Source organism: Meleagris gallopavo, chromosome 4 (assembly GCF_905368555.1).
Source record: "Meleagris gallopavo chromosome 4, MGAL_WU_HG_1.1, whole genome shotgun sequence".
Lineage (NCBI taxonomy): Eukaryota > Metazoa > Chordata > Aves > Galliformes > Phasianidae > Meleagris > Meleagris gallopavo.
In genome coordinates this window covers 62,111,548-62,126,782 of record NC_139407.1, presented here as the reverse complement: position 1 = coordinate 62,126,782, position 15,235 = coordinate 62,111,548, and the positions used below count along the sequence as shown (strand labels likewise).

General features: G+C 42.0%; 1 protein-coding gene across 6 annotated transcripts in view; it reads left to right on the top strand.

Annotated features, from left to right (window-relative positions):
- Nucleotides 1-292: 292 nt before the first annotated feature.
- SH3BP2 (SH3 domain binding protein 2) overlaps nt 293-15,235 on the top strand; it is a 35,843-nt gene continuing 20,900 nt past the window's right edge. For 3 of the 6 annotated variants that reach the window (XM_085223580.1, XM_010710463.4, XM_085223579.1), the window contains exons 1-2: nt 309-418; nt 14,405-14,435. Coding sequence is in view for 1 of the 6 variants with exons in the window: in XM_010710462.4 (XP_010708764.1) it covers nt 14,383-14,435 (53 nt within the window). In the remaining 5 variants the exon portion in view is untranslated. Of the gene's footprint in view, nt 419-14,355; nt 14,436-15,235 lie in introns of all 6 variants that reach the window. The other 3 variants (XM_085223577.1, XM_085223576.1, XM_010710462.4) reach the window with 2 other exon arrangements.

Genomic DNA, 15,235 nt, shown 5'->3' with positions numbered 1-15,235 from the left:
GGACTCCAGCATTTGCGTCCAACCCAGCCCATCCACCGCTTCCCTGGCGGCAGAAGCAGAGCGTTCAGGCTGCCCAGGGTCCTGCGGCCGCCCCATCCCTACGGGTGCTCAAGGCCGGGTTTGATGGGCCCTGGGCGGCCTGAAGTGGTGGGAGCACCCAGCCCGCGGCGGGGGTGGGACCGGCGGATCCTTCCAACCCAAACAGCTCTGCGTGGGTGGCGGTGGCCGAAGGAGGGCGGTATGGTCCCGGCAGCTCCCACCAGCGGAGGGAGGGGAGGACGGAGCGCGGCCAGGCCCGCCTCGGGGCGGCCCGCGGCGGCAGGTGAAGGAAGGGGAGGGCGCTGGGCGAGGCGAGGGCTGCGGAGCCGGGCTCGGTCGAAGCTGCCGCCCGCGGAGCTGATCTGCAGCCACGGCCGAGGTAAGAAAGAACCCGCTCCTCGCGGCGCCTCGGGACGGGTTCCGGGCAGCGGCCGTTCCTGCTCTCCCTCGGGACCCCGCGTTGCGGTGCCGGCGAGGTGCGGGAGCCCTCCTTGCCGGCCGTGAGGGTGCGGCTGTCAGCGCTCCGTGCCCGTGCCGCTGTCGGTGCGGATCGGAGGTCGATTCGGCAGCGGGAGCCCTCGGATGAGACGGTGGAAGGGCTCTCTGAGGAAACGTGTGGCTGCATGTCGTTAGGAGGGGAGAGATGAGAGTGCTGCTTCCCGGCGCCTTCGGTGCGATGTTGTGCTGTGCTGTGAGCATCAAAATTAGGTTCCTAGCGTCTTCTCGATAAACTGTGTGCAGAAGGCAGGGCTTCTTCGTGACGGAACGCAGGTTGCGGTGCGGCTTTAACGGCGGTCTCCTGAATGTTACCGTCTTCAGGCTCCTCCAGACCTGGTTCGTGCTGCCTTCTCTCTCTGTGCCCGTTCAGCTACAGGTGGTTGTGTACATCGTGGTTTTTATTTCTTGTGTTTGTAAGGAACAAGAAATTCGGCTTGCGCTGATCTAACTTGTCCACTTCTGTCCTGCAAGCGGTCATTGCAAATCGATAGCAACTCAGGTAGTACTGCCGGCCTGAATGAACTGTGGAAGTGGGTCCACGATTCCCTTCTTTACAACCTGTCTGCAGGCCCTTTGCTACAGATCCTGGTGATGCCAGCAGACAAGAAGTTGCAGTGGCGTTGAGCTTTGTCCAATTGCTGGCTGGGTGCTCTGAACCTCATCCAACCCCATCTGACAGGCGGGTGCTGCTGACAGAGTGCTCTGAGCCTCTCTGCCTGCCCTGAGCATGGAGGGGCCTTCAGGTTCCTGTGTGAAATCCATTGCACTACACTGTTACATTTCTTACTGCGAAAAGCAAATTTCCACTTTCACTCAGCTCTCAGTGGTTTATGGATATGGGGACAGGGTATGAAATACATTAATGTCTGATGAATTACATGCACCTTCTGTTCATTCCTGATTTTATTTGTGCAGGATGTGTATAGCTGGAATCTCTGCGTTTTATTTCATTCAGATATCTCCTTTGTACTACAGGCGAAGGTGAACTTGCTGTTTTGCTTTTAGGCATAACACATGTTCCTTTCCCTTCCTGTTACTGAATTTTGAAGCCATCTTGCTGTTGCAAGAGAGCTGATTAATAGGTACCCCTTGCCAATATTCCATTACTGAGGAGTCAGTACTGGGTCAGCTTAGTGGTGGGTTAAATGCTGTTTCCTGTTTGGATGTTTTAAGTTTTATAATCTCCCAGCTCTCCATAAACCTCTCCACAAAGCATAACAAATTTCGTACTAAGAAGTCCAGAAAACAAAGAGCTTTTCTTAAAAAAAAAAGTTATGAAGAAGGAAGATACAGAGACGCCAGTTCTGGAAGAGACTTACAGTTTTCAAACCGTTTGGAATGAATACTCAAAGATAAAGTCTTGCAGGCCTTGCACCTCTGGCAGGGCTGTCCAAGCAAGAACATTCTGATCAGCTGTGGAACTTGGAGCTGCTGCAGGCAGAGGGACCTTGGATTTGGAGGCTTTTAAGACCAGCCTGCAGTATTTTTCTTGGTAGGAAACTTCAGGTTGGCCTACAGAGAAAGAGGTAGCGTGAAAAGTCTCTTCCTTCAATTTTTACTGAAATAGACATGTAGTTTCCTTTAGTGGATATCTAAGCATGGTGGCCACTTTGGTAATGAGCAGTAAGTAGAAATGGAAACTCATTGAGGCTATTAACTTACTTCTTATAATGTTGAATGATGAACACAAATGATCAGATGTATAAAGCAGAACACGCACATACATTGGTCATTTCTACTAGGAAAAGTTGCATGGTGTGCTTTTCAACCTGTAGCCCTCAGACTGTTCTGCAGTACAGTACGGTAAGATTGCAGTACTGGGGGGGTATGAGTTGTGAGTTGACAAACTGACCTGGTGCTGGGGCATCTTCCAGATGCCAGGCAATGGGTAACTCTCACTCTTGTTAAATCATCCAGCCGTTCCTTGTGTTGTTTGGAACGTGCAACCCTGCAAGCATTGTGTCAGTTAGTTGCTGTTGGCTAAGCCTTGGTCTTAAAAAGTGCTTGCAGATGTGAGGAAGCCCTATTACTTGGAAAACCGTTCATCTGTATTGCTGTAGCATCAGGATCTTGGCTTCTTACTGCTACCAGACCTTGCAGGAAGCTCAGGCTCTCAGCAGAACTGATGGATAGCCCTGTAAATAGAAGGGTGAGCTCATGGGATTAATCAGGGGATTTCCAGAGTCAGTCGGTCTGTTTAGGTTTGAACATATTGATACAGTGATCCTGCCACAATGCCTTCAGTCTTTCAATGGGGATTTCTGAGGCAGGACAGAAAACAACCTTTTAGATATCTTTTCCTCTTCTGCGTAGCTAAGCATTTTCCTGGCCTTTTTTAAGGTGAACTTATTCCATCAATGCACTTCCTGATGACATTGCTTTGTGTTTGAACCTGTGGCGCAATGGAGCAGTATTGGGCAAGGAGGTAGGAGCCTGGGCTCAGAGAACTTGAGGCAGAAAGAGAGAGACAGTGTGTTTTCATCACGACAGTACTAAATGGAGCATGCATTTTTTTTACATTGTTTTCATATATTGATATGTCATTGCCAGTTCCTATTATATTTATGGAACTTTGCTAACTTTCTTGTTATAAAGCACTCATTTTACGCCAGAATGTCTAACAAGTTATGCTTTCTGCAATGCTTTGGAGAAGGAACTGAAGGCAATGAAGTTTTGGTCAGTTTTGGGTGTTGTTTTTTTTTTACTTACCCTACTGTGAACTAGAAGTGTGTGTTTCATGGTGTGCTTAGGGTAGGTAACTAAGTGAAAGCACGTTACAGCATTCTCAGCATGCTGCTTTTTAAGAGCAATGTGCTTCTCCACAGTATTTCTCCAAGACATTTGAAGGGTGTGGTTTTTTGTTGTTTTTTTTTTTCCTCACTCTTACCTCTTATCTATGAACTCCTATATTGAGTTTTTCTCTTTTTAATTTATTTTTTTAATTAAAAAGAAATGGAGTAGAAGAATCCGTGTTTCACTTAATGCATGCGGGAATCTGAAAACTGTTTTTCCTCAGCCTAGGGATGAATTCTGAACAAGGCAAAGTAATAATTAGGGAAGAATGCAGAGCCATGGCTTCCTATGGAAACAAACCTAAGTGTTGTTCTCCCTCTATCCCAACATACCAATGTAACTGAAATAATCTATTTATTTAATTGCATGCCAGCTCGTTTACAGTAATGACCCAGTTCTTATCTTTTCCTAGGCATAATTGCAGTATTTATGTATATCTGAGCATCTCTGGCAGAATACTGAAAGATAATTTGCAGTGCAGGAATGTCAGAGAAGGAAATTCAGAAATCACATCTATCCTTGGCAGTGCTTCTCTCCTCAGCTCCCACAGGCTGCTTTTTTTCTTTTATAGAAAAAACAACTGGCTATTTTTAAAGCTTTCTGGATTTTTATTTTGCTTATGCTGAAGTGTGATAGTGACTGATGAGCTGTACGTCATTAACCATGTGTGACTGGGATCACTCTGTTCTCACGGGGCGGTGGGAGCCCTTGAATCACAAGGTATGTTCTGTCTTCCAGGGAATGTGAGTGTGTGTCTTTCTTACTTTTCCTCCTCTTGTACTCTTCTACTGTGAATTTGTCAAACAAGGAACTTCCCAATTCAAGCTAGATTTGTATCCTTACAATATTGAGAGGTCAACTTTTTTTTGTGTGTGTGTAGTTAAATGCAGTCACTCTACTGTAACTTATAATAACGCATTGTTGGGATTGCAGACCATTTCCTTGGATATTTTAGGAAGATGGTGTTTGGGGTTTTGTTCTTTGTAGTATGACTGTCTCTACTGTATATTGTAGTGTGTGGGCACTCAGGTAACTGTGACAATTTCTAATTCCACGTGGATTTAGGTGACTGCGGAGGCTTTTCCAGCATGGAAGCGTCTTTCACTCACCTTATGGAACACCTGAGAACTGTACCTGCACACAGCTTTTAGATCACTTTACAAAACTTTACAGTAGTACATGTTGATCGTTACGATCGTTGCTGGTTAATGATGTAGCATTCATTTTTAACTAAACTTGGTGTACATATACAAAATGATCTTGTTTCAGCACACGGGTGCACAAAAGACTTGCAGATATCACTGTAAAACACTTAATTGGTGTTCTTGCTTGTTTCATTGCAGGGATATCTTGCAATCTCCAAATGGAATAGTTAGCAAGTATGTTTAATAGGGATGGTATTTCGTTATTTCATGCCCTTTGGCATCACTGTAATTGGACTAGTAGAAGGAACTTGGATTCATGCCCTTAATCATGAATTTACCTGTAAGGGCTCAGCAAACAGGCTTTGTCATTACAGCTTGTTCCCTCAAACACGGAGATGAAATTTCCAGCAGAACTTGTAAGAGAGCAACAGCTGGGCAAAATACTGGCTTTAATCAATTTTTAAGAAGTCTAGAGGCCTACTGAGTAATACTTCTTGTGTATGTGAATCCCTCAAATTTCAGAGTTCTATTATTTTTGGCATGAACACAAGGCATAGGTAATGATTGAGCTCTCTAAGAAGGAAGCTTCGTGTATTCCCTGGCCCCCCTTTCCCCTGTCCAATGCATATTGATGTTTTTGCATAGCTGTAGAAATGGTAACAAGCATAGATTTGAGGCTTCAGGCAGAGATATAGGGGTTCCGTTTGCTTTTTCCTTCTCTTGTCAAAATTGATGGTGTGATGAAGCTTGAAAATAGATCAACTCTTTGATCTTTACCAGTTATTTTTAGTTGTGCTATGCAGCAGTGCTGTATGTTGTTCATGTATGTGGAGCAGCGCTGCAGTAATGCTATAGAATTCAAGCACTGTGTTGGTTTCAGTATAGCTGTGTGTGTTTAAAAAAAACAAAACCAACAAACCACGGACCAACCTGTTCTTCTTGAGAGTGGAGTCTGCTAAAGGACCTGGAGCTTAGCATGGGGATCACTGCATTTATGTTACAACGCATCTCTTGTCTTACAGCTACCTTGTAAGCTTCCAACACCCTGACTGATCATTAACCCCTCACTCCAGTTAAGTGATTAGTCCCAGCTTGCAGTAGAAAAACAACTCTGATGTTGGAATTTGAGCTATTTTCCTCATTCTTGATCCTGACTGTACTCGGAAAGAAAGGTTGGGAGTGCTGAGGTGCAGTGTGCGTGTCTGGATCTGTTGCTGCCTTGGCAATCATTGTTTTCTCAGTGTTGGAGGAAGAGATGATGGGAAGTGGGCTGCAAGACTTTTTGTGAACGTCTTTTGTGAAATGCAAAACAGAGACATGACTAAAAGCAAAAGATTCCTCAGGAGTACGTGCCAGAGCTGAATAAAGAGAGGAGCAAGGATAGTAGAAGTAGGCAAGAAGATACAGGATGTCTAAGTTTAGCGCTTATGTAGTCAATAAATGAAGTGTCCTGGTTCATGGAGAAGCAGACTGCTTGTATGAGAGTTTTTCTATGAATACAGGAATTAGGTTGGGTTTAAGTGGCCTGCACTCCACTATTGCTCTGAGTATACATGCAGCTTTTCATTGCTCGGGGGAGCTGGAGCTGTCAGCACCCAAAGCTACTCTGCTTCAGCAAGTTGGAAAAAAAGGCTAGGTCTAGCTTAACTTGCAGTCTGACTGTTTAGATGAAAACAAAAACCGAGAACCCTTGGAGGAGGGAAATCCCACTTAGAGCATCAATTTCCACTTTCATGCTCAGTTCTGCGCCAAACAAGCTTTCTTCTCTCCAGTCTGATTTTTTTGTGCTGAAATCAGTCAGCACAGTTGATTCTTACAGCATTTTAGGGCAGCATATCAGATTCTGCAGCAGATCCTAGTGAACGTTCAAGTGTTTTCATTTTCATTCTTCATGCAATAATCGTTCAGTAACAAGAAAGCAAAGAGTCGGAAGTAGATTGTTTGAGTGCCTCAGTGCTGTCTGCTGAAGTATGGCTCATAAAACCAAAAGAGGAAAGAAAAAAGCAAAGCTGGGTAGGAAGCTTTTTTTTTCCCCTTTCTATTTTTACCTTACTGTTACTGTAGTGATAGAAATTAATCATCATTCTGGAAAAAGTCATTTTTATCAATATTTGCATATTTTCCTATTAAATAAATGATAGTCTATTGAGGAAGGAAAAAACAACGCAAAGCTCATTTTGACTTTGTGTCTCATGAGCTGCGATTTGGGGGGTGATACAATGCTGTAGCTACAGAATTAGGAACAAGATTTGATCTCCAATTTCTTCCCAGTGTTTGCATGCAAATCTTATTCCAAATAAAAACATCTTTCAGATGGTCCTTATTACATTTTATCTTGAAGTACTTTACAGAACTTGAGGTACTTCTTAACACTTTGACATACATAAGGGACAGTCTCTCTATTGGTATATTCACAACATTTATTAAAATTCTTCTATGAAATAAGTTTTGTTTTAAATGTTCCGTCCTTGAAAATTTCACCTCAAAGTCGTAGTTCCCCTCTGTTTTAGCAGAAGTTGCCTGTATGTGTGTGAGTGCTGAGCTTAGCATCCAGAACAGAACATAGCCTGCAGAGCTAGTTCCTACAAGCAGCACAAGCTTAAAATATTAGTCTCTAATCTTGTGACAACCCTACTAACAAGAGTAAATCATTACCCTAATGTTGCTTAATAGTAATTCTATTACAACATATCCCAGAATTGTTTTTCTCCTAGATCAAGGTGGAGTTTGTTTTTGCACTGTGAAGAAACAAAGTCTCATCTGGCAGACACACTGTTTTGACCTAGGCTCCTTGATAAACTCTATTTTTTTCCCTTATGTTAATAGAATTAACATATTTTTTTTTTCCTTCAGTGAAACTGTGCACTTCAGATACATAGGTATGTGTGAAAGCTGCTGTTCCTTTCTTTGTTTTATGTATCTTCCTGTATACCAAGGAGGATGAACGTTCTTCTGTTTTGTCACACTAATAATGCAGAGAAAAGTTTAGCATACAGAAAACTTGCCTGTAAGTCTAAAGGTCCTATTGACAGTGCTTTGAGTTTGCTAGATCAAGACTGATCTTATCTGTATACTTGACTCATGGAAATGAGTGACTTCGAGCAGTGTTCAGGCAAAAGGGTGACCTGATTTGCACAGCTGCTCAGCATTTCTGACTGTTCAGTGCCTCTCTTTAATCAAACAGGCTTAAACATTTAAGCTTTACAAGGAATTTTTCAGTCAGTTGATTTCCACTGTGATGCCAAATAGGTATGTTCCCCAAGTACTGCACAGCTTTAACTAAACAGTTCTGTGAGAAGAGAGGGGTTTGTGTTGTATGTTGTATGGCTTTCTGCTATGCAAGTGAGCATACCACCTGTAAGAGCATGAGACAATCTTTCATAGTCTTATTTGGATCCTGATTTCCAGCTGGAGACTTTCATTTAACATAAATAAGCTGGGCTCAGAGAGTGGTGTTGAATGGAGTTAAATCCAGCTGGCGACCAGTCACAAGTGCTGTTCCCTGGGAGACGGTATTGGGGCCTGTCCTGTTCCACCTCTTTGTTGATGACCTGGATGAGGAGATTGAGCGCACCTTCAGTAAGTTTGCAGATGACAGCAAGTTGGGAGGAAGTGTCAATCTGCCTGGGGGTAGGAAGGTCCTACAGAGCGGTCTAGACAGACTGGATCGCTGAGCCAATGAAGTCCTTCATTTTGGCCACAACAACCCCAGGCAACTCTACAGGCCTGGAGCAGAGTGGCTGGAAAACTATGTGGAGGAAAAGAACCTGGGGCTGTTGGTTGACTCTTGGATGAACGCACGAGCCAGCAGGGTGCCAAGGTGGCTATGAAGGCCAATGGCATTCTGGCTTTTGTGAGAAACAGTGTGGCCAACAGAGGCAGGGAGGTGATTGTCCTAATGTCCTCAGCCCTGGTGAGGCTGCAACTTGAGTACTGTGTTCATTTTTGCACCCCTCACTACTAGAAAAACATGGAGGCCCTGGAGTGTGTCCAGAGAAGGGCAACAAAGCTGTGAGGGGTCTGGAGCACAAGTCTTAAGAGAAGTGGCTGAGAGAACTGGGATTGTTCACTCTGGAGAAGAGGAAGCTCAGGGCAGACCTTATCACTCTGTATAACTCCCTGAAGGGAGGTTGTGGTGAGGTGAGAGTTGGCTCTTCTCCCATGGAACTAGCAATTGGATGAGAGGGAATGGCCTCAAGTTGTGCCAGCAGAGATTCAGGTTGGATGTTAGGAAATACTTCTCTGAGGGAGTGGTCAGGTGGTGGAGTCACTGTCTCTGGAGAATTATTTCGTTGTTGTACTGAGGACATGGTTTAGTGGGGAAATATTGATCATATATTATCGGTTGGACTGGATGATCTTAGAGGTCTTTTCCACCCTCGGTGATTCTGTGTAAGTAGAACAAGAATATACCCAACAGAACAGTAACCAAAAAGGGTTTTTGGAGGAGCCCAAATATCCCTTGCAGAAAGGGGTGAAGAGGTCTTGCTGTGAGGTTAGTAATTCATTCCAAAGAGCAAACTACACAGAAGAGTACCTTTTAGCCAATAGAATTGTGGTTGTGGACTTAGGAGAACCTATGCAAATAGTAGTCTGGCCCAATTTCATCCTGGTCCCAAACTTATCCCATAAGTGAGCTTGCACAGGTCCTTCTATTCAGGATTAAATAAGCACAGCAGGCTGCTGGGGTTATGCTAGGTAAGTTCTTAATGTGTGACTGTGCAGTGGGGGAGGGAGTGGGAGAAATGTGGAAGGGAAAGAGGAATACCTCAAGTGTACTTCTTGCATTAAGCTAGGAGAACAGAGGTAGAGAGTGTAACTGTTCTCCCTTCACTTATAGAGGAAATTATTGTATTCATTAGTAGCCATTACGGGAAGAGCTCACAGTGAAATTCTTTTTTCCCTCTGAGCTCAAGACCTCAGTGAGTCATTTTTAAAAATTTTTTCCCCCCAGGAAAAAAATCCCTTATTTCTGTGCCTAGGCAAATATCACAGCTGTTGTGAAGATGGTTGTAGTCTGGAAAGCGAGTGATCTGAGGCCTGAAGGGGCAAACTGAAACACAATTAGAGAATGTGGTTTTGCTGAATGTCACATACTTTGCTTTGAGGTACAGATAACCTCTCCAATAATAATGGAAGTGGTGCTGATAAGATGCAGTGCTGCAATTCTGAATGTGCACAGTACTAAATGGCATCCAAATGATTAAGTCCTGACGGTATCTGTTGTACTGGCACTGCGCTGACTGTGCTACTGCTGCCAGAGCATTCCTGCCCAGCACTGTGGCATCCTTTCTCCCACAGAGGAGAGCAGTCCACGCTTCTGCTCTCTGCAGGCTGGCAGCAGTTCTGCCTGGCAGAGTTGGTCAACGTGTGCTTTGTCAGCCCTAGAGGGATGGGAGGGGGTACAGGGCCTACATAAGGGGAAGGGTGCAGTGGTTACACCAGTGTTGTGCCATTGCACTGTGAGGTTTGGCTTCCCAGCAAAATTGGGCTGGCAGGTGGCAAGGGATTAGTGAGAATGCTGCTAATTCCTAAAGATGTACTAACGTCTAATCTAATGGATCTGCAACAATATCATGCTCCTTTTCTTAGCTTCCCACTGATAAGTCATTAGTAAGTTTTTCTTCCAGAGTGGAAGATTTTATTCCAAGGAATATTGCACGTCATGGACATCTTATCTCATTTTTATTGAGTAAAAGGCAAGCAGAAGGGGTTTGCAGCAGTGTCTGCTAAAAATGTGGTGAGCAGAAGTCTATTTGCTTGAAACTCTTCAGCTGGCAACCCTAGTCAATCCCCTTCCTTTCTGGAATGTTCTTTTTCATTTTAGGTAGGAAGGAGAAGATTAATTAATGGGTGGATCTGTGCCACTTCAACCACTTTGGTCAGCATGCTGGTTCATTTGGCTGCCATGTCTAACTTACCCTCTATCATTTTTGTCACCCTAACTAGAGGATACGAATTGTATAGGCCAGCAGCCTGGGAGGAGTTTGAGTGTATACTTCAGTCACAGTACTTTGGGTATTCTCTGTACTTTTCTACTTGATGCTTATTTTTTTCCTCATCCATTTAATCTATAACTATTGCAGTGCTTGCACTCATCACTTTTCCGTGCCAGTTACTGGTTCTCAGGTAGACTGCACAGGAGAGGAAAGAAGTGAACTTTTATTACAATTGTCTTTTGTCTAGATTTAAATGTGGGCAAGCATTATTGTGTCTTGTGAACAACTTGTCTTATTCTTTATAAAGTAGTCTACATTGAATCTGTAATTTATTGCCCTTACTACATTTTTTTTTTTTTTTTTCTTGCGGGAAAGAGATCTTTGGAGGAGGAATAACCACTTCTTTGATATCTTAATACTAACTCTTGCTTGGATGCAAATAAAAATGGATGTACTTGTTTATATAGTTAGAAGAAGTTGTCGCCATGTTAGAACTGGGCTAATCTAACCTCCATCTTTTTATGGTTCTTCCAAGAAAAATGAAATAGCTACGAAGACCATTGTTAATCAAAGCTGTAGTGTTATGCTGCTTTTTGTTAAAGGTGTTTGTTTGTTCGTTTGTTTGTTTGTTTCTTTTTTTCCAAAGAATGGATTTTATTTGTAAGTACATGTACATCCACAATATGAACATGACGGAATGCCTTTCATTAAAGTAGCGCTGCACTGCTGAACATCAGATAAGTGGAATGCTTCATAGGGTTGTCCGGTGTTTTCTGGAGGAAGGAAAGGCTTTCTGGTCAGAGTAACACACTTCTCATACTTTTTAGCACATCTAAAGCTGAGAGTTCTTAACATGGCTACAGATATAAACATATTTGTAATACATATACACTTTGCTAGTTCATAAGTTCAAATTTTTTAGAGGGTTTTGTGTGTAAGTCTATGTTTCAGTTTTATGTAAAGTATCACATTATAATCATGCTTTAAACAGTGTGCAGAAAAAACAGTTTTTTAAAGCTCAGCACCTGTAGATCTTCTCTGTTGGGGTGCCAGTAACACAGGCAGCTGAACCTGTGCATTTCTGATATGCACAATCTGTGGTTTGATTTTTGTCTAGGAGAGCTTTTGATGTATTACTGCACAAGGAGATGTCAGGTTTTATTTGTTGGTTTGGAGCAAAACTAATCCTCCTGACCCCAATTCCTGAATTGTGAGATCTAGTTTCAGTTCTTCATTGTGTGCAGAAAATGACGGTGTGTCTCAAGAATAGCTAGGGTGTGTTTAGCAGGAAGATACCCTACCAATATTGTAAAAGCTTCTGCTGGAGAGCTTCATCACCCGTGTGTAAGCATAAACTTGAATTCTGTGGAGTACCAGAGCTTGCAAATGGAACAACGCTGCACAGACTCCTTGGAACTAATGGCCATTGGTTCTAGGCAGTGCACAAAGCATGAGAGTGTGGAGATCATAAGGAAGAGTGCATTTGTGCCATAAGCAGCTCACCTCCAGGAGATTCTGGCTGCAATGCTGGGAAGGAACTTTTCGAAGAAAGCTTTTGGGGAAGAACGGCACACAAGGGTGAGCTGGTCTTTGCAGCTCATCTTGCTAAGATTAGTGAGGTTGCTAGAGTCTGTTATACATTATTTTTATGAGCAAATATACATTGGTATATATAGATTTATTTTATGTAAACTCCTTGTTCCCCTAAAATTCCAGCAGTGCACAATCTCATGGCTACAGCTGAATTCAGTTTTTGTGCAGTAGTGTGAACTGGCAGAAATTCTTGCTTTCGGTGCATTAGAAAAAGAAGTTCCATTTACAAAAGCGTTGGAACACAGTGTGACCTTCAATCCTTGTTACTGTAATCCCTACTCCTACCTGTTTCAGTGCTTTGATTTAGACTTTGGTGTTTGGAGGTGGGAGTGACAAAATTCTTCTGCCTTACGGTATCCTTTAAGAGAAGTTTGTATTGTGATTTAAAAGGGAATTGTCATTGAAATTGGAAGAAAGAAACCTTTTTTCTGGAACATTTGCTTGAGGGTTTGGGCACAGTACTCATCTTCACACATTAAAGAGCTGTTGGCAAATATATTCTTTGTCCTCTTCTTTGCTTAGGCTTCAGAGCTTTTCTTGGAGGTGGGGACTGTGCATGAGCAATATGGCCTAGCTAGACCTTTTAATTCTATAAATTACACATGCATGGTTATTAGTTTGTTTTGAGATTCTGATTCCCAGTCAGTTTCCAAGTATGAAAAGAGATGCTTCAGTGCATTGTTAGTTAGAAACCAGCACTATCTACTGTGTTGTACAGCAGTAAAACATAGAAAAAGAGTCTTTTTGGTTGTGCTTTAAATATTATCAAACAGCCTCCTTTCAAACAAAACAAAAATAGAAAATGCTTGGTTTTGTTTTTGCAGGGTCTGGCAGAAGTTGAGCTTCCTCTTTGGTGCTGGTTGCAGCCACTTGCCTGCAGAGATGTATTTCCTTAAATATTTACTGAATGCCACCAGAAGAGGGACACACAGCTCCAAGGGCTGATAGATGACATGACCAAATGCTTACTCTAAAGCATGGCTTGCTGAGTGTGTTCATTATTCACTTAGTAACTTATTATTGGTGTCAATGATAGAATTTTACTCATTTCCCTTTTTTTGCTGATAGACAAACAAAAGGACTTGTTCAATAAGCTCGATGTGTTTTTGTAGTTGTTTTAATATCCTTTTTCAGGAATGTTTTAAAATTACTTGTATTCAATAATTTTTCTGCTGACTTGCATATACCCATGTGAGACATAATCTCCTTACCTGGCAACAGTAGTCCTGGACCTAAGTTTTGTTGATGTGTTGGAGGAACACAGAGTACAATGAACTGGTAGATGTCGTCTGTCTTTCCAAAATGCATTAGTGTCAGAAATGGTAGAAAAAGGTGAATGTAAATGCAGGTCTCACAGATTTTTCTTTTTCCCACTCTTAGCATTCTTGAAATTGATTTTGGTGAAATTCTAAGGAAAAAAAAATATATATTTGCTAACAGCAGGCTTAAATTTCTGTAATGAGAAATAAGGCTAAATAAAAAAAGCTATCAGGTAGCTTTATAATCTACAATGTATATTTGACTCTCCCTTGTAAGTTGCTAGAAAACCCTTGTTTTGGTGTTCATGTACTAAAGGCATACTGGCTTCAATACTGAGAGGTATTTTGGAACATAAGCAGAATTTATTTTGGAGTCCTACGGTGCTAGCTAAATCTTCAGTTGCAGAGTATATTGCTAATGGAATTGTATGTAGTCATTACAGATGAGCCAAGGAAATAAAATTGTGTCAACTGTAATTTCATAGAGAGGAAATGTTCTGCCAAGGAAATAAATAATTTGGGGAAACTCCCACTTTCAGAATATATATATTTTTGGGAACTCCCTTTGCATCTGTCAGCAGCGGAACTGTGTGCAGGAATAGGGCTTGATCCGTTGCATTTTTACTTCTCAGTTACATTATGATGATTATTTTTTAAACTATGCTAAATTGTGCCAGAAGCACTTGCAAAGGATAACATTTAATGATCAAATCAAAGTCAGTATGCCACATTCTTGTACTTGTGTCAAGTTTATTGGGGGGGAAAAAACTAAGAACAATTTACAATTTCATTTTAAAATTGATATATTTTTCCTCCTCAGGTGCATTTTAGATACTGTAGACTGTGTGTGTGTATTAATATACAGTTCTATATATAGGTACATATAAGTAGACCACAGACATATATTTCTATATATATATCATATTATTATAACTTCTTCAGTTCTTCCCCAGTAAGCAGAATGAGGAAATGATAGCAGAAGATTTAAGAACTGTCACTTATCTGGCATTGAAAGTGGATTTCTGAAAATCCAGGCTTCATTTCTTCCCCTTGTTACTGATAATGATTATTATTTTTGTTATTCTGCAGGTCACCTGGCAGAAATAATTCTGATGTATGGTTATTCTCATTTTCACAGGGCTGCCTTACCTAGCAGATGAAGTATTCAGGTGAGTAACTTAAACCAGTTCTTTTACAATATGTAGTTGTAGAGTATCCTGTTAACAAATGTATGTTCTCAATATACTGGATGTGTTCCCACTGTGATCTAGTATCTTGGTCTAAACTAGATTGGTTGAATCACTAAAACAATAAAGCTTATAATAATCTACTCCTGATTCAAGCTTACTAGCCAGTAGAGCAGAATATAGTTGTCTTTCCTGTCTTACTATACTACAGACTTTTACCAAAAGAGATAATGTATGAACTCTTATGTCACTCTGAGTGGAATCTGATCACTAGGACGGCTACTTGCTCTGGTGGAAGAGAAGTGGTCGTTGTGCTTTTCTTTTGTTCCCGTTGTTGGCTTGTTAATTTTTCTGCCTCATCTTTTGCTCAGTCCGCTTTTATTTGCGGTCCATTCTTGCAGTTTCCTGTAAATTGGTCAGTAAGAGGAAGCTCTCTTGCTGCAGATAGCTCAACACCTCAGCTGAACCAGTGCGTTAATACCAGTAAGTTTAGTATAGCATGAGATACATCTTTTACAGCTCTTGCTTTGGGCTAGCTGTGGTTACTTTTGACTGCGAGCAAGAGCACTTATTAACATTGGCAGAGATGATGATTGACTGTCTTTCACAAGCAGTGGTCCTAATAGAGTGAAAACCAAACATAAAGTTGCTTTTGATGTTTTGGTTCTTCCTAAGTGAGATCTCATAATGTCAGAGAGGTGAAGCGACTGCTTTTGGTTGAAGTTCTCTCTGAGCTGGGTTGGGTGCAAGGCCTCACTGATATTATGGGGATAAATAAAGGT